At 40.9% G+C, this 20,189-nt stretch overlaps 1 protein-coding gene across 2 annotated transcripts in view; it reads right to left on the bottom strand.

Annotated features, from left to right (window-relative positions):
• The window catches only part of LIFR (LIF receptor subunit alpha), a 611,573-nt gene that overhangs the window by 20,418 nt on the left and 570,966 nt on the right, over window positions 1–20,189 (bottom strand). For both annotated transcript variants that reach the window (XM_086960553.1, XM_086960554.1), the window contains exons 18-19: window positions 19,808–19,969; window positions 4,571–4,664 (exon numbers count right to left, since the gene is read on the bottom strand). In XM_086960553.1, coding sequence (XP_086816679.1) covers window positions 4,571–4,664; window positions 19,808–19,969 — 256 coding nt within the window. The remainder of the gene's footprint in view (window positions 1–4,570; window positions 4,665–19,807; window positions 19,970–20,189) is intronic.

Raw genomic sequence — 20,189 nt, forward strand, 5'->3', positions numbered from 1 at the left:
ACTCCTGCTCCTTCATTTTTCTCATGCATCATAAAATATTCAAATGGCTACCCCAAAAGTCGAGACACATTATCACCCGGGCCCTCATCTCCAGCAGACTGGAGTGTGGCAATGCTCTCTATACACAGATCGCAGCTCACCTCCTCCTCCCACATCACTCCTTACCTCAGGGAACTCGACTGGCTCCCTGTACAGAAAATATGCCAGTTCAAGCTACTGACCCATGCATACAAGGCCCTACTCAACAGCGGACCTGCTTACTGGACCCACTGCCTAAACTTCCATCAGCCCACCAGACACCACCGCTCTGTGTCCCTTTCTCTACCCCTCACCCCCGCATCCAACATAACCGATGTGGAGGTCGCTCCTTCTCATACCTAGAAGCAAAGACATGGAATGAGCTACCCTTTAGTCTACAGACCTCCCAATTTCTTCCAGAGTTCTGAAAGTCCCTGAAGACCTGGGTACACAGCTAATCAACTGGACACTGCCAGCACTTAGGTACCCTCAAAGGGGGCAAGTAGCGCTCTACAAATCTACTGATTGATTGATTTGTCTTAGACACATCCTGTGATAGCTCTACCAGCGCAGTGTTCCGTTTATATACAAAATGAAAAGGGGAGGTACTAGGATACAACTGTGGCATACCCCACTCTCAGTACACCTGCTATTGGCACCAAACCTATCCCAGCACATAGGTTAGGATGCATGATTGAGAGTAAACAAACCAATTTAGGGTCTAGTCCATACCTAAGAGCATTGGCCACAGCTTAGATCTGTTAACCTTGGCAAAGGCACTGGAGAGCTCAATAAAAGCAAGGTACAGTGACCAACGCTAGGCCAGGGTATGTTTACAGATGATAAAATGGAGATTTAAGCACTGCGCCATTTTACCAAGACCCACCCTAAACACATATTGGAACGTGCTCTGAACCCCATGCTCATTAGCCTATGACCTAATTCTATTAAAAGTGACTACCTTATACCTTTACAGTTGATTCTATTAGGGATATGGGCAGATAGTAATGTGGGTCTGCACGATTTCCCTTTTTAAAATAGGGACAATAATGGAACTGGACCAAGAACAAGACACATTTTTCACACTTAGGTTGTTAACGGCATTACATTCAAATAAGTCTTTAGGCATACCATTAGGTCCGGGGGTCTTGTAGGATGGATATTCATGCAAAACTACAACTAGTACCTGGAGATCCACTTCTAGTTTGAAATAGGAGTGTGATCCGTCCAACAGAGAACATACAAAGCCACAGATCGGTAAGGAATACATATTAGAAAAGTGAAAAACTCACTCCTTTATTGGTATATGGGAACTAACAAGCAATATATGTCTTATGATGGTTGCAATCAAATATCTAGTTTTTTAAAATTTTGAGTCTGTGGTCAAACTTCACATTTAGTATGCTTAATCTCCTTACGACTATCCTTTAGGGAGCACTTATATTCTTTGCGACAGATGGCTACTAGGCTGGCGGACAAAGGTTTAGCAGACAAGGCACTTCTCAGCTGGCCATTTGCAGCTGAGTATGTTGCATTAAACCAGCTTGGAGTGGATGACTTTCTAGATTTAATATGGCTAAAAAAACAAGCATTGGTAATGCATAGGTTTCGCCTATGTCCCGAATAAAGAGCTGTTTTCATCAATCATCGTCCGAAAAAACGAAAGCGCTCCCTGACAGATAACATGGGAGTGGAGAGGATGTGGCGCAGCAGCCAGAGCTGATTCAAAGCTGGGGATACCGGTCGGAGTCTCAGTGGCGCCACGCAACATCCTGTGATTCTATCCAAACCACTTAATCTCTCCAGGTGATAAACTGTTATATAAATATGCTGCAAGAGTAAAAGGTATAACTTTATGGAAATATAGTCCCACCAAAGCGGATGTTAACAGTATTTCAGTGGCAGGTAACTATCATAAGAGATGCAGACGAGGAAAAGAAATTGGTAAATGCAGGAGAATATGCTTCAGCCAATTGAAGTGGAGGAAAGGTGAGTGGCACGCACAGGCACCAATGAGAAGCCAGGAAAGAGAGGATGCAGGATGTAAGTCCCTTTTAAGCTTATATTACACAATAGATTTCTCAAGTACAGTGCAAGCACTGTGCAGGCAAAAATTAAAAAACAACAGGATTTGGTAGATTATACACAAGGCACAAACTGTTATCGTGGGGTCTCAGATTAGAATGTGTCTTAGAAATCTTAATGGACACAGAGTGGGAGCTACCAGCTTGGCAGTTAAGGGTTATGGTCTCAAATATTCATATTAATGATTCTGCAGGAATACAGGTGACTCAAAAGACTACTCGATAAGAAAATATAGAAATATAGTCTTTAGTGGATGAACATCCTCTTTCAAAAAAGTAAGAATAAGGGATGAAATAAAGGCAACCCTTTTGTTTATGTTGACCAGATGGTGTTCTAAGATAAATTTCCCCACTTCAGTCCCTCTATAGTTTTACAGGCAGAATGAATAGCTGAAAAGTTCTGATATGAGAAAGAGTCATTTAATTAGTTTAAATATTTTAACTAGCATTAAACTCCCAACAAATCGCCCATTTAGGTTTCGAAAAAGGAACACTGGATGAAGTCTGCAAGGTATCAATGAGGTTAAATAATACTCAAAAATTGGCAATGTTAATTTATGAAAAATCATCATTATAAAAATGAATTTTAATAAAGTAAGTTCTTTCCTACAGTGTTCAGACAATACAAGAACCCCATTGTTGCTCAGATCAAATAAGATGATTTTAACATTTAGAGCAAGTTTAAACCATACCGAAAGTTCCCCCTAGGCTCTCCTTGACCTGTAAAATATCCATTATAAATGGGATCCACAACAGACCAAGTTTCCTGCAGAACGACAATGTAAAAACTGTCAATAAAAGAAGCCTTAGCTTTATCGCATATTTTTTAGGTCAGCCCGCAATGTTCTAGCTAACTATACTTCATGTGAAAACAGAAAGCACAGTTGGAGAGACAGCGCAGGGATTTTCGGACAAAGTACACAAAGGTCAGGAGGAATCATATTAGGAACCAAAAAAAGTGGGTCGTAGTCAATTCAGGTCTTAAAAACTCTGCATAGGGAATAATCTGTTGCATAGTGGTATGGGATTATTACACTTAACTGGGAGTAATCTGGGAACTGACTCAGAATGGGACGTAGTACAAAATAATGACAACTTATAAATAAAAAAAAAAGTGGCAAGGCTCAAATACAACTGTGCTTATCACATTGATACGAATAGCTAGCTGTTAATGTCCTAACAAGAATAAGTTTGTGTGGGGTCAGAGATCTTTGAACACGAGAGAGCAACACTGACAAGTGAAAGTCCCCTTTCAACCAGCTCAATATCCCTGCATACAACCCCTACTGCGTGAACTAAAAAACGACCCAAAGTGGAACCATTGGTAGTAGAACGGGAAGTAGCCGTGGAAGCACAAGAGTTCTTACACTTCCCATAACCATAAAACAGGGCAACGTCTGTTGCAAGTGAAAGAGGGGTGGCTCTACCTGGCCTCTGTTGAACGCAGATGACCCTGCTCTTAGCCCGGGCCACGCCCGAGCTGCAGGACACGAGAATGCGCTAAAAAGTGCTAAGCCCCTCTTTCAAGTACAGGGAACGCTGGAAATGTGAGTATCCCCGCGTCCACGCCAGCCTCAAGGCAGAGCACCAACTGGAATGTTTACCCTCTACTCGCTAATTTGTATGCTACGATGCTCTGTTTATGAATCATGTCATCTGTTTACGCTTTAGTCACTTTTCAGTTTCTAGTACTACTGACTGGACTAATCGGATACTAATCGGATACTGAAATCAACACCAATAAAAAAAATGGTTGTAACTGTAGAATGGTGCTAACAGATCTACCAGTGTTTTGCTTGAATATTTGTTCCCTAAATGTCCCCTGTTCGTCTATTTATGTGCAAAATAGTGGATCATATCAGTAAAGTACACATCTGTGCAGGTTGCACAGCAATAGCATCCCAGACCATGACATCTTCTTTCATCATCAGATCGTAGTGGGTTGGTCAGCAAAGATACCCTCTCCTCCACTGTGCAGGCTTTTACTTTTTAGCATTCGAAGGGTAAGACAGTAGGAGAACCCTCTCCACCACTGTGCACTGTTCCTTGATACAACGATGCACTAGAACATTGCTCTAAGTATATTTTCACTAAACTCCAACATGAACAACTCAATACATTTGCAATAAATGAACAGCACAACGAAAGAAAAATGCAGTTCGGAACTTCATACTTTTTTGGATTTCCCCCCACAATTTTGAAGTCCGAGATGACAGTGGCTCACTGAAGCTGCTCGGTGTAAAGAAGCTCCTGCTCACTAGCAAGAAGCTGGCAAAGATGCAATGCACTATTTTTGCAAAGGGCAGGGTGAGTAAGCTATCCAGTCTCATTTTCTCTTCGCCACATGCATTTCACAGCAAAAGAAATTATAAAGACAAGGAATGTTCTTATGCACTCAAAGAACCCGTCAAAGAAAAAATTGTTAAAATCTCAGACATGAAACACAAACATGTTAAAATGAGTTTTACCATTCTCTTTTCCGATAGCAGATGGTACTGGTCACAACGCCAAGCAGCAAAGCAACAGCAATTGGGATGAAAATGGCCAGGATTAGGCCCACCACTAGGAAAGAGCAAAAGGTACCAAATTAAAAATGTACTAATTTAAAGTTCACATGTTGTATTGCACAACTGTTTATAGCACTGATGCCAAACACATATTTCTCTAACACAAGTTTTTTCCTCTATCCTATCTGTGAACCAAAACCTCAAGGCCACCTTTCCGCTTATGACATGAGGTGTTGAGGTTATGAAAATTGCTGGTGTAAGGGTATCAGTAGATGGATTTTGTGTGACATACGTTGTCTCTGGCAGGATATGTATACACGGATCAAATGCTATTAAATATTATGATTTTTTTTTATTATTTTGGTGCTTGATGTAGCACAAACCTAACATCAAGGAGCAGAAGGGAGCTTTACTGAAACCTACTTTTATTGCAGAAGGAGGACCTCAACCATTCGATTCTGTAAAAAGAACTCTGCATATATATACAATCTAGTTCACAGGAAGCTATGATCCTTTTCCAGAAACCAATTTTTTTGCTCAAGTGCTTAAGTCGATAACTAGAATGAAGTCCCTTGGCTTGAAGGCGAAGAACTAAGCCACTAGACCCTATTTCTTTACCAAAATTACTATGCACTTGAGTTACAAGTCTAGCTTATCATGCGAATTCTACTGATAAATAATAAAGATTCATATTTACAATAATTAGCAACTCATTCATAAATACTAACTTCAAATTACAGGAGCTGTCGGCACATATCCAATGATGCCTTGCATTCAGAATAATGCATTTATCAACTCATGGTTAAAATACCAAGCGCAGCACTCCAACCAGGTCGTATCGCGAGGCCCCATCTATGCTCCATTTCTGGACAAAGCTAGACTCTTCTCTTCGCGCAATACCTCTATGCAGAGTAAGCACCCAGCAGTCAGACCCACCTGAAGAGTCCCTACCTCTTCAAACTCTTCCACTCCCTGTTCATCTTGCCTCACTCATCCCTCTGCAATCTTCCTACATACTCCTTTCCCATTCTTAAATCTGCAATCCTCCATGTTGCCTATGGCTGCTTTCCCGGCTTATACCCCTATAATAAAGCCATCCCTACTCTCACCCTGTAGATTACAATACAATCCCCTCCACCCTCCAGCTGATTAAACAGCAATTCTTCTTGAATTAGTGGCTAGATTTGAGCGTTATAAATTACAGAAGTACAAGCATACAACCTACATACCAAAGTATAATGAGTGTACTGTATATCTGATTTACCTAACCATCACAATGGCCACCCGTCTTAAATGTGAAAGGCCATAGAACTTAATATCACCACCCAATTAATTATTAAATTCATGTCTTTATTTTGATATGGAACTCCTACAGAGGTCCACAAAAATACACACACAGATTAAACAAGAAATACTTTACATACAATATGTAATTCTTCCTTTGTACATGGCTGCCTGCTAAAAAAGACTTTTATCAAACATACTGTGTGGTGGGCAAGAAAGATAAATAGATACATGAATCAAAACATTCTTATGGAACAAAAGGAGAAATATTAAAACATGTATACAATCAAATATCCAACCATCAAAATAATGTGAAGAACAAAATAGGGAAAAATTACCTAATAAATAGCCAAAAAAGTAAAAAAATAATTGATATATCCTATAACAAACCATTTCATTTGGTGGGGACAAAACAAATAAACGGGCCTCCTGGGCAGAATGAATATTACATTTAATAAATAGTGGTCTTAAAAACATATGCCTGGCCCTTTGTAACTCTGTGGACACAAATAGCATATGGTTAAATTCTTGGATTGTAAATAACACATTTCACAAATTCTCTCCTCTCCATTTTATCCCAAATGCTGGTAACTTCTCTTAGGGGCAATACGTTTATTCTCAATAAGAGTATCAACCTTCTAATCCCGTGAGGTAGGATCCAAGTTAATAGGGATGTGGTTTATTCCCCAGGGTGCTCCCACAGACCACCTCATTTCGAGACTTGGACTGATAAAGCAATACCTCTGACCAGAATGATAGAGGTTGCAGGCTTCTTTATAACAGCTTCAATGCAGACTTTGGTTGTGCAAAGGACCTAAAGAATGTTAATAGTTCTTTCAGTTTATCAAAGATTTCCATTCTCAGCACAGCCCTAAGAGTACCCTCATCCCCCCAGAGGGAATTACCCCACCTCAGAACTGCTGCCAGGGATAAAGTATATGAGCATAATAAACCAAGTTCGAGATGTAAAACATGAGGGGCAGCCAGAGAGTTTAAATTACCAATTTGGCGCAGGATTCGACCTTCGGCCTTGTCAAATGAAAGAGAATGCTTCACATCCAGTACCTCAGAAGCGTATGTTAATGAAGTGGGAATTTTAACCTTGAAAACTGACAGAACATGGCCAAAATGGCGTCTCCAACAAGTCTTATGAAATCTGTTTAATGCGCTAGCCAGGGAGACAGCCCTACTTATGCAAAGTTTGATATATGCTCTATATCTCGCCCTGTTTTTGAAAAAACCTTTCCCAGATATAAATAAGAATCAACTGATTCCAATTTTTCAGACCTCAACATCTACTTAAAACATCTCGTTATTCTGAGCCCTTTCTTGCGGAAAACCAAGATCTTACTTTTGGCAAAGTTAATTTTCAAGAAGTGGGCTTCTGCATATTTAGTCAGGGCATCCAGGCGACATTGCAAACCACTAGGCGTTAAATCAAAAATGGACACGTCATCCGCATATAATAGAGAACCAACGGACTTTGTATCGATTCTGGGGGCATCCTCCCCTCACTGAGTTCAAGACGCCGGGGAGATAGGATATATATAGAGAAAACAAAAGAGGGGCCAGCAGGCAGCCCTGCTTAAGCCCATTATATGTTTTAATCTAACTCGATAGCCCCAGCGACTCTCCCATTAAAACTTGGCACCAGGTATCTGTATGTATTTCTGTAATAAGACCCAAAAGGTGATGTGGTATACCAAGATAAAGGAGCTTTCTCCACAGCGTTTGGCGAATCACTTTGTCAAACGCTGTGGAGAAATCAAAGAATACAGTATAGACTGACGTGCCTCACAAAAAACATATTTCTTTACAATGGTCTGAAGGACAGTAATATTGTCCAAGGTTCTATGTTTATTTCTGAAACCAGCTTGTTCTGGTGGTATAATATTCTGGTCATGGGCCCATTGTGGCTGATGACATAATATGCTTTTAGCAAATAATTTGTCCGAAGCATCCAGCAGTGCATTCCGTCTGAATTTCGGGCCCTTTTATACAAAGGGACTATAATACTACCCTTCCAAGAAGGGGGAATTTTTCTTTTTTGAAAACAATTATTAAACGGTGGTGCTAAGAGAGCTCTCCATGCAGGTGACTCCTTTTTAATTAGCACAATCGGAATTCCGTCCAGACCTTGTGCACCAGATGTTCTGGCGTTCTTTATAAAACCCACTATTTCATCCCAGAGGGACCAAATTCAAGAAGAGAAGACTCATCCACACCAATCGTCACAGGAACAACTGGACTGTTTTTATATAATAGGGAAATATAACCCACCCAATCCTTTTCTGGGATAGGAATAGGCAGAGCCCTCTGCCTTGAATCATAATATTCCGCAATCAAGTGCCAATACTTTATTGAATCTTTAGCCCTTGCAGCTTCCCCCAACCCAATAAACTTAGAGTCGTACTCCCTTCTCTTTTCACTGAGTTTACGGCAGCTTCTTAATCGTTTAAGATGACCGATTTCCTGCTGTCGACCCACAGAGAATTGTATATGCTGTTTTCGGACTAGTCAATTAATTTCTTGATTTAATTATTCCAATGAAAACATACCCTGGTTAGTCAAGTAAGGGCCAACAGATTTAGAGCTTAAATTACGTATCTCTTCCATTTGGGCCTCAAAATACTGAATGACATTAGCGTGAGCATTACCTCACTGTTCTACATAAGCCCTCTTCACTTTTGAACTTTTTTTCAGAGATATTTTTTAACGTCCAAAAGGAATGTCCATTTGCTTTATTGGAGACAGCCATACCCAGGCCAGAATTCCTAGGATCCAGTACAGGTAGATCAAAAGCCACTGTCATACCCACTACACTATGGTCTCTCCATACCAACGGGAGGACAAATAGATTTTCACAAGCCCCAAATATTTAATAAGAGACAACCACATAGTCTAAGGGACTCTGAGTATGATGAGAGTGAAACGTAAATTGAGCTGCTTTGTTGACAGGAACTCTCCCATTTAGAATGAGAAGATCTCAGGTATATGCCAAATTTCCCCTTAATCAGTGTTGGCATCAATCTCCGAAGCAGAGATAGAGATTTTGATATTTAAGTCTTCCACGATTATCACTAGGTGGCATTCTTCCCTAGTGGCTATATCATGAATGAATAAAAAAAGTACACTCAACAAATGGTCAAACTTTCTCCCAGGAGGTATATACAGGATTTTCCACGAGGATGAAAGTAGACCTGCCGTAGTCTCCCTAACATGCCAACTTCAAGCAAATACAAAGTTTTGAGGAATGGCAGAATACCTTCCGATTCCGGTTAATAGAGTTCTTAAGCAGAATAGAGACACCCCCGCCCCCACTAGCATGTCCCCTTTCAGAGCAATTAGCATAACAGGAAAAGACAAAATAGCCACCACAATCAAACACTTTGCAAGATCAAGTTTTTTTGTAAGCACATAATTAAAGGCTTCATAGTGTTAAAAAAATTCTATTTAATCTCATTATGATCCAAACCAGACATATTCCAAGACAATAGTAAACTCCCCAGGCTACCTCAAAGGATCGCTCCTTTCTGCTACAGGGCAGATGTTGTTCAAAGCTCCTGTGACCCAGCTCCACTGGGCCGATTCATCTTCCATGGCCAAAGCCTGGGGATCAGCTACCAAACCGGTCACCAGATTTATCTGGTGACAGGTTGTCCAAGGAAACCAAAATATTTTTGGGGGAATTACCAAGTGAATACTCCAAATCTGGACCCATTGCATCTAGCACCATGGATTTAATAGCCCTTGGGGCTTTCGAGCACTGAGTTATAGGACACATAGTAGAATATTCCTCAAATTCTCAAACAGATGTTATGTCAATCCCTCGTTTAAGAAAATGCTCACAATTCTGCATAACCAAATTGGCAACAATCAAGGAGCCAAAAGTAACTCTAGAGTAGGGAAAAGTGTCAAATGAGTTAATCTTCACATTTAAAATATCCCTACTTGATATCAACTTTAGTGCCTCTATCTCAGAAAAGAAAGCTGAGAATGAATCCTCGGTTTAACGGAATGGATTCATTGTCAAATAACGAGGTGAAATCCACAATGGAAGATGGAGCATTCTGCACCACACTGGTTTTCTTTGGCATCCCTCAAGGGGATCCATAAAGGGACCCTATCGCTAAGACTAACAACTTGTACACAGTATTCAGATGCGAGATGGGGTGGTGATTGGAGCCTCTAAGTTTCTATTAGACAAAGAGCAGGTAGTGGCAACTAACTGATATAATTTACTCTGAAAAACAGAGATGTAAAATGTAGTCCGCTAATTGGTCTTAGCAGCCCTCATATAAGAACTTCAAACATTACAGGGTCGAGGGTTGTGCAACAAACTTTGAAAAACACACTCCGCAAAGTCAACATCAGTGATTGTCAAGTGCCTTTCTTCAAACCTCAAATGGACATGGCAAGCTACCGGAGGAAGAACCTCTTAGAAGTTTTAAGACATATCTCGAACTATATTATGCACACACCCAGAAATCATATACTCAGAAAAAAAATTCAAGAATTCACCAATTTTGACTCTCTGCTAGCACTAAAAGATCAATTTTTCGGATGCAATGAAAGGTAGTGAAATCACCATCTCGTAAAAACAGAACAGTAATTCCATCTTATCTAAACAACTATCATCAAATAGGTGGCCTTTCATTTCTGGGTAAAAAAACATCTGCAGCTTCAGTATTTACAAGGTTTATCGTGGTAAGCATCAACCGCTGTAGTCCACAATCATCAGGCCAGCCAGCAGAGCAAGAACAGCCAACTTGAAAGTCCTGGATGATGCGCTCTGTATCAGGGAAAACATGGTCCAACCAGTGGTCTAACCAACATTTAACACTATTAATCATATGTTAGCCATCAACACTCTAAAAGGCATAACAGAAAACTGTGTGAAGAGGAGGAAGAATATATGCACGTCTGAACCAACGCCCTTTGAGGCTACCAATTCTCAAATGAGTTAGTCTCTTCAATTTGTAAATCGAGAGCTACAGGCAGTGGACCAAAACTTGGCATTACTACTACAAAATACAATATTTATACTTGATTTAGCTTAAATTCCCAAAAGAACAAGATATGAACTACAATGTGACATGCTGGATGATACATTAAAGAATGGAAGTCACAATACCCACTGAAAAAGCTATTCAGTGTGGAACACAGTATTTGCCCCTCCACAAAGATCTAGTGTTTGCTAGAACAGATTACTGCAATGCAACTTCATCTAAACTGACTGGGTTGAACACAACGTGATAGCTTGAGTAATCTATGCCACTTGGCTTTGGCCACATCTCCATTTTACAATCTTTACATTGACTGGGGGTGTAAGCCTGATGACTCCTTCAAATCAAGCTGATTTTTTGCACCTTTCTTTTTAGGTCGAGCCTGGAATTAGCATCCGAAGGATGCGTCCAGGTGGAGAACTATAGCTAGCTGACTCGGGGGAATGAAGGACAAGAAAGTGCCACGCGCTTCTCTCCGGCTGGATTTCACTGCGTGCACGCGCACCCACATTCACGCATGCGCACAGCCACACGCATACAGAGCCACACGTATACACAGGCACACCCCCCCTATCCCCCCCCCACAGTCACACACACGCATACACACAGACTCCAAGACACATACACACACGCACGCTCACACACATACACAGCCCCCCGCCGCCGCACGCGCGCACACACACACATGCCCCCCGCCCTCGCAGCTCAGCAACAAGGCGAAGCCCCACTCACCGGCTTCCTTGGTGCGGTGGCTCTCCTCTCATCGGCAGCTGCAGGGCCCGGCAGCAGGACTCTTCCTCCCTCCTTCGGCGCAGGGTAGACTCCTGCCTGCTCCGGTGCTCCAAACAGCCGCGGCTCTTCCGTGGGAGGCGGGGTAGGCTCCCGCCCTCCTACTTCCTGTTTCCGGTTGTCCCGCCCGGCCTGCCTGACTTCCGGGTCGCAGGCTGGCGGCGATGTTCCGTTTGTACCGGGCTCAGGCCCGCACCATCGCGCTGCCTGTACTGTGCAGCACTATGCAGGGATGTCCCTTTCCCACCTCGTTCCTCCCAGGCCAGCTGTTGTGGGACGGCCTGACATGGATGTGTTCTTAATTCTAGATTAGATTGTATTACTAAATGCACGCAGTTTAGCCATTTGAAAGCGTATGTAAATCCAACTCGAACAAGAGGGGGCGCGTTTAATCATTCCTTACGCCATTCCATAGCACTTCAGCGCTTTCTCTTTAAATTGTGTTTATTATCCTAATTATTGGCCGAATGTGCAGCTTGCAAGCGAGGCTGCTGACGCAGGTCTTCCAAACCGCAGATGTAACGTCCTGCTGCAACAAAACCCTAACCTTCTGGGCAGGGGTCCACACGAGTGCCACGTGTGATCCTCGCCATGGGCACTTCTGGGGAAGGCCAGGTGAAGCTGTTGTTTGGCACAAGCTACTGTTTATATCTGGATTGCACTAGGCTTTTGAAACGACTCACTTGGATGAAGTGCAAGATTACATTCAAAATGAAAACCCTGCCGATGACTTGAGTGTGTCATGTGAGTAGCTCCTAAGTATACATTACTGTTTTTTTGCTCGCTTTATTATGGCAGCCTGCTTGGGGAGAAATGATTCCTGTTGAGACTGTGGAGACCTCTCCTGATTTATTTGAGTGTTACAGCAGACCAAATCACGGCAAAGCTGTGCGATCACGCTTTTGTGCCTTCCGCCATTCAAAGCAAAAGTTGAAAATAACGTCATGTGTGCATACCCTCTCTCTGAACAAGGCGTTATCAAGCGAAGCACGTGGGCATCTACAAGATAATTAGTAATCACATTGTTTATTTAATTACTTGAAGGCATTTACAATGGTGATCCTAGTCCGGGGAAATTAAAAATGCTTCAAGCAGAACAAGAAACATATTCTGAACCATTATCCACTTACCATGTGCCACTTACATGCTCCAAGCATGTGACATGCTCACACTGCTTCACAAACCATAACACACACAGCCAATTTAACTAACACCCATCATATAATTTACACAGCACAATGCCACAGAACCTCTCATGAGCACACTTATCTCAACACACCTACAATAATGTAACCTTATACACAGCAGAACATGTACAGTTACACATACACTATTATTCTATAACACATCATCTTGCATAAACAAGTCCCATCCCACACAGTCGCACATATACAGGCTCACACACCTTTTAATGGTAGCTTTTAGTCTTGATCATATTGCACGCACTGTTCTTTTGCATTATGTGATGAAATGTACACACTGCTACCTGAATTCTGCAGGCGGAGGGGTTGGGTGTGTGTGTGTCCGCTTTGGCACTCTTAATGCTGCCGCCTGCCTGTACATCTTTGTTTTAGATAAACTTGTAATGTTGCTGCCAATGGTGTACCCGTGTTTTAGGTAATGCTTGGTAAAAAATATAGTGGGAGATTACCCAGGAGTATGATTTTGGACTGATTTATTCTGTGGCACTGAACCGGTCTTCACCAGAAAGGAGACAAGACCGTTAAAATCCTTTGATAGTGTCTTTGAGTGATGGTGTTTTAGTTAAGTATATTTAATGTAATGTTTACCTCGGAAAATGTGACCTATGCAATACTTAGCTGGCATATTTTAAGTCTTTATGAGTGGATTTGGCATTTGAAGCACACTAAACTCTGCTTGTTCCTGTTGACCTGAAAGTGCCACTTTGGGTATAATGCTGCGTTATGCTCTTTTTTAACATATGACCAATGTGAAGCTGGAGGGGTCGTAAAGTAGGGGGCTCCCCTACTGAGGTTGGGTCAGAGGGAGGGGCAGCCAAGGTGAGACAATTAAAACGAGACAACCTGGGGCAGCATACAGGCCTGTAGGGCTGCGGGGGAATACCAAAGTGCTCTGTGGAAATGCACCAAGAAATAGGCATAACCTCCTAATGAGCACGCTAAAGCTGCATGGGGCCTAGGAGCACTGAAGTGAAAGCATCCTGAAGGTGCACCTGCAAGGCATGTATATAAATTACCTGCAGTTTCCTGACAGCACCGTTCCCCATTTGTGTGTGTTAGTTATTGTCTGTATATGCTTTTATTATTACTTTAAAATCCTTCACTCCTTCAAGGTGCTCATTTTTATACAAACAAAACTTAACTACTGCATAAAAAAAAAACATTGCCATTTACAATACTAAAAGCTCAAACTTTTCTAATGCGAGACCTATTGCATTGCAAATGCTTGTTTATACCTTACTGCTGAGAGCAGATCCCATTCCAGCAATATCCTCTACTCGGAGTACTCCAATGCTGAAATACTCAAAGGCTTAGCTTAGACGACCCACAATCCACCACTCAAGAGACCCAAACTTGCATTCAACAAGACAACAATTAGTGATTAATTTGTACAATAACACTGTGTACTCGCCTCCAGGCATAAGACACACTGGTCATCATATCAGGGCCCAATACCTATACTTGTACTGTGGAAATGTGTTTGCAACATGCATGCTTTCGATTTCTCCTACAGTTTGCTATATTGGATAAGACCTTTATACAGCTAAGTAGATCACTCCAAGATTCACCATTTCCTGTAAACCACTAAGTGATACGATTATTTGCTCCAACTATTTCACTACAGATTGGCCCAGGTTCCTCACTCGTTCCACATGCTATTGTTATTTATTATTTTTTCAAACATTAAGAGACACATTTAAGTTTTCCAAAACAATTCCACAGTTAGAGTTCAATTACATACAAAGAAGAACAAACTACCTAATGTTTTATGTATAAGCATACTCTGGTTGAGAGAGCGTCATGGTGTCTCGCAAGACAAATGTTTAACGTACTTATGCCAGTAATGTGGTCTTGCTTCCACTCCTTCCCCACCTGACCTATGTAACTTACTGTTTTCATCATTTGCACAATAAGACCTGGGATATGGCTTTACAAAGCATCTTGACAGATGCAGACTACACGAGAACCTGTACGCAGGTGAAGGTCACAATTAATGCAAGATTCAAATTAACCTATTTTAACTACCTCCACCACACATATCTAGCACCGACCAGATTAAAGAGAATATACCCTAATAGGTCTTGAAGCAAGCTTGTTCTTAGCAAACGTAAAACACATTTGATCACCTGAAGCTATCTGTGTTCATATGTTTAGTGCTTAAATGTATTTGTTAAGAGCACTAATTCTATCTCAATAAAGTTATCAAGGACGTTTTGGTACATAAACATAACATAGGATGGGGATATGAAATATGGTGATACTGTAAGTACACCTTACACACACATTAAAATATAAATATGTATTTAGAACTAGCAAATTATGTAATTGAGTTACCAGACATTGTTTCCATTCTACTGCATTTATACATTTGGAGTAATTCCTGGGAGGTCTTGGAGTATTTAACGAGGAAGTACGAACAGGCAGCCATGACAACGCTGCTGCTACTTATTGAAACAATTCAGAGTGCACCATATAAAAAACAGTTTCGAATGTTGTACAGGCTAATAGTTTCACAGAATGTAACAATTTTAATCATTAAACAGTTTCGTTTGTGAAACTATAAAAAAGCATCAAGTACCCTGAACTTTCATAAATAAAGGTTTCCACCATTCTCTCTAAACAAAAACATCTGCTTTACATTTTGAGGTGGTAGTTATGATATCTTATTGCACTTTTCTGTACTGCTACAATAAGGAAACTATGAGGTGCATTTGATTGCATTGATAAAACTCACATTCATGAAAAAAACAGTCAACAATCCTAAAACTGCTTATAACTGGAAAATGCTGGCAGTGCCAAGAGGGTTTCCAAATGTGTCTAACCTTACTCGAAGATGCAGTCAACTACATGGGTTGTACCAGGTCTTTTCAATGAACCATTGCCGTAACTATAGAGAACAAATCTTATTGAAACACATCTTTAATGATCAAGCCTTGGCAAATCCAATAAGGTCTCGGCAATCCAAGAGCTAATGGCGTTGTCAATGACGATGTCTTTTAGCCATGTGTTTTGGAGAATAGTGAATGCATGTGGTGTGGTGTGGAATTATGTAGGTTGGATTGGAATAGGGTGCTGTTGAGCTGAATTATGTGTAGTGGAAGTATGTGGCATGGTGTGCAGTGGAAATATGTAGATAATATTTATGTCATATTGAGTGCACTGGAATTATGTTGAGTGGTATAGTGTGTCATGGAGTGTAATTATGTGGAGTGGCATTGTATGATAAGGAATGGCGTGAAGTGGAATTATGTGTTGTTGCATGATGTGGAATTCTGTGGAGTGGATGTATGCGGTATGTAGTGGGATTGTGGTGTGGAATGGAAATATGTGGTTTGTAGTTTGTTGTGAAATTATGTGGTATGGAATGGAAATGTGTTTTCTGAATTGTGTGGCATGGAACTGTGTGGTGTTGACTGAAATTATGTTAAGGGGAATTGTATTTATGTGGATTGTTGCTATCTGGCATAGAGTGCATTTATGTGGGATGTATTTATGTGGTAATGAGTAGAGTGAAATTATGTGGAGTTGAAAAACATTTAAAAAGTCTATGAATTTTACAAAATTGCAATTGGTGTCCAAATCTTCTACGCTTGTTACTGGAATTCCTTGCTGGTTTTTTTTCCTTTTTCTTTTTACGAGAGCATTTTTTAGACGTTCTATACACACTTTCATACTGTTTTGCAGAATAGGGAGACCAGTTGTCGTAGACTTTCTCTGCAGTAACTGGTCTTAGCTGGGTCAATAGAAGCTGCGGTCAGGGGCATACCGGACATCTGTTTCCTCACTGGGTACGGCATTGCAAGTGTGATCCGGAGTGATTAGAAACTGGATCTAATAAAATTAGGGCAGCGCAGCCTCCATTATCAAGAATCTTCCTGAATTCCTCTACCGCAACCAGGATAGCCATCTCTGTGACTTGTTATTGTTTTCCAAGAAGGCTGATAAGATCAAATTAATGTATTTCTCTGCTAATTTACTGACTCCTGGCAGTAAGGAGGTTGGTCGATAGTTTCCCCAATTATCTGGATCCAGGTTCGGTTTCTTTAGGAGTGCTTTAACCCTGGGGTGGCACAATCCCTGTTTTAAGTGAATAATGTATACAATCAAGAACAACTGGTGACACCACCCCCCAAATTTTATGGAGAATAGTAGGGGGGTGGCATCTAAGGGGGAAACCGATTTAAGCTCTCTCAGCAACCCCTGCAGAGACGTAAGATCCAGAGGCGGGAATTCCACCAGCAGGATAGAGATTTCAGGAGTGAATATATTAATTAATACAAACGCTTGTGGAACTCTAATACAAGGGAAGGAATTAATCATCGTTTGTATCTTTTCTGAGAAGAAATCAGCAATTTGCTCGCACCGCGATTAAGCATTGTCTGTGACATTGGGGGGGGGGGGGGTGGAGTGCGAGAAGGATTTGTCGATTTTAAATATCTCACGAGAAGATTAAAATTTTCCTTGATAGTAAAGAGCTTGGGCATTTTTTATTTCATTTTTGTAGATTTTGATAGATTCTCAATATTTGATTTTACTAGCAGCGGAGAAGTCCTTCCTCCAAATTCTTTCATGCCTTTTACAAATCTGCTTTAGTTGGCATACTTTTTGAGAATACCAAGGATTTATTTTACTCTCACCTTTTCTGAGATTTCATTCTTTGGAAGAACATGATTAAGTGAAGATTCAAGCCATTTATTAAAATTGTCGTTGGCGACAATGGGGTTAGGGTGAGAAGGTGGCTAAGTGCTCTTAAGGTTGCTTATCAAGGTATCTAAGGGGAGTTTCGACCACTTGCGAGCAAATTTAGTGACTCTGGAAGTTGGTGGATTAGCGTTTGGTAATGCCCAATTAAAAGGGAATAAATAGTGGTCTGACCAAGGAATAGGGACAGTCATCTACCGAAAGGTTACTTACATTTGAAAAAATAGGGTCCAACAAGTGGCCTTTGGTATAGATGGGAATGTCCACTTTGAGCGCGAGTTGGAACATTGCCAGTTCATCGACTAATTCTAATGAAAAAGCAGATAGATGATCATCAAAATGTAGGTTAAGGTCACCCAGGATTGTAAAGTTCGAGGAGGCACTGGCTAAATTTGCTCCAACATCGGGTAGGTCATTATTAAAAAGCACAAGAGGCAGAGGTTGGAGCACAAACACAAGTAATCCAAGAGAAATAAAAAAAGTAGCCCTGAAAACATTTCCTAAAATGGATGGTGTGTATGATTAGTAGTAGTTGGTTCAGCTCTCGGCGAGAGCTAAAGTCCGGAAGAGGCATGACTCATGCATGCCATGGGCAAATAAAGAAAACGAATAATGGAGCAACGAGGGATCCAGCAAATGGAAAGCCTATGGATGGGCTGAAGCCCACAAAGTACATTCAACAGGTCTCTTTTCGAGACAGCATATGCACATCATCCAGATCCAAGACCTAAAAACAGGGTGGCATCTTTTACTTTTATTCAGCGGCAATGGTATTTGGGCAAGAAACGGTGTGCAAAGCACCAAGACGATAAAACATTAGGCCAGAAAGCATCAAGACAATGATGGGCTTCAAAGGGGGACAATAAAAAGGAACAGCATACATTTATCATTTGCACTTATAACACCCGGAAAGCAATGACGAGAATAAATGCATCGAAGGGCTAAAGATATGTGGTCAGGAAGCGGGTCAAGCAGAGGTGTGTCACTGCTGTCATTACAAAAAAAGGGGTTCTGCTCTTGCCCACACAAGAGTATACAGTTTGGGGCAACTTAGCCACAGGTTAAACAATATATTTCTAAAACGTCACTTTGTTTGACCTCGGAAGAGGTGAACTGTCGATCTGATTTAAGCAGTAGTCCAAAAACCTCACTACTCGCCTAATGTCCACACCATGTGCTCCTGTCCCCATTCATAGGCATTTCAGAATCCAAGAATGTGATAAATATGTAAAGAATAGTCCTATGAATCTGAGATTAACACGTGCTACTTTAGCAGGCACTGTCTGCACAGACAACAAAAGGGCTCTAGCAGAAATGCAAATATTAATGTGTCCTTGTGTAAAGTAACTGCCACTCACATAAAGCGCACTAATAATACATTCGGCTGGTGTTCACGCTATAAAAAACTGCATTTAAAAAAAAAAAAGATGGAGGACAAAGTGAGTGAACTGAAAACACAAGCATGGTATGGAGTGTTCCAAGACAAACAAAAGAGTAGCCCCAAAAACATTTTCTAAAATGTCAGCTGTGTATAAATAGTAGAACTTGGTCCCTGCTCTCGGGGAGGGTTAAAGACGGAAAGAGGCATGACGCATGCATGCCATGGGCAAATGGGGAGAACGAATACTGGAGCGATAAGGGAGCCAGGAAATAGCAAGGCTATGGGCAGGCTGAAGCCCACGAACTACCTACAACAGGTCTCTTTTTGAGACAGCGCATGCATGCCTTTTAGAGCCAAGACTTAACATTCACTTTGAAAAACTAAAGCAATACAATCATGCCAGTCAAATTATTAGCTAGATCTATTTAGTAATTATAGCTCCTTTTCTATAATCTTTATAAACTGGCATTGTGGATATATAAAAGTCTAATATAAAGAGCAAGGCTTTGTATGTAAGACTCGAGCTGACCTCTGTCCTACCACAGTGCTCATTATGTTAAAAATGTTTGAAATAGCAAGCTAAAGATCTAGAAAAGTAATGCACTGTGTACTTTGTAGCTATTCAGAGCACACCTATTTGTGTATTTACTTGAAAGATAGGACCCATCAATGAATCCATCTAGCTTCCTAAATGATCAAACATGATGATTTTTCAGCCAGATAAATATACAGGACTACATGTAAATGTGGCTTTGAAATTGATATATTACATTTGGGCAACAAACTATTGCACTAAAAAGGCTAGAAACATACAATATACCAGGTTCTTACTTACAATTGTCTGGTGTGTCCACGAACAAATACATAGGTGGGCTTTTTCCACCTCCAGTGTAAGATTGCAAGCCCAGCATATAGCGGGTTCCACTTTTAAGATCACGTATCGTCAATATCTTTGTTTCCAAATCAGTGATATTCTTGAATTTCATGTCTGTGCGGCCTGATTAAAAAATGAAAACATTTAAAAGGTTATAGCACGAGCTGAGGCAAATCAGGTTAAATGTGTATTTGGAAAGAGAATTTCATAACATCTCTTGCTTCAAGGGACAATACAGATCAGCAAGACACAATACTACTGTAAAAACATGTTAAATATTACCAGTAAATAATGAATGGATTAAGAAAGCATAAAATCTGCAAAGCTTTGCAGACATATGCCC

The sequence above is a fragment of the Lissotriton vulgaris genome, chromosome 3_1 (assembly GCF_964263255.1).
Source record: "Lissotriton vulgaris chromosome 3_1, aLisVul1.2, whole genome shotgun sequence".
In the NCBI taxonomy this organism is placed as follows: Eukaryota; Metazoa; Chordata; class Amphibia; order Caudata; family Salamandridae; genus Lissotriton; species Lissotriton vulgaris.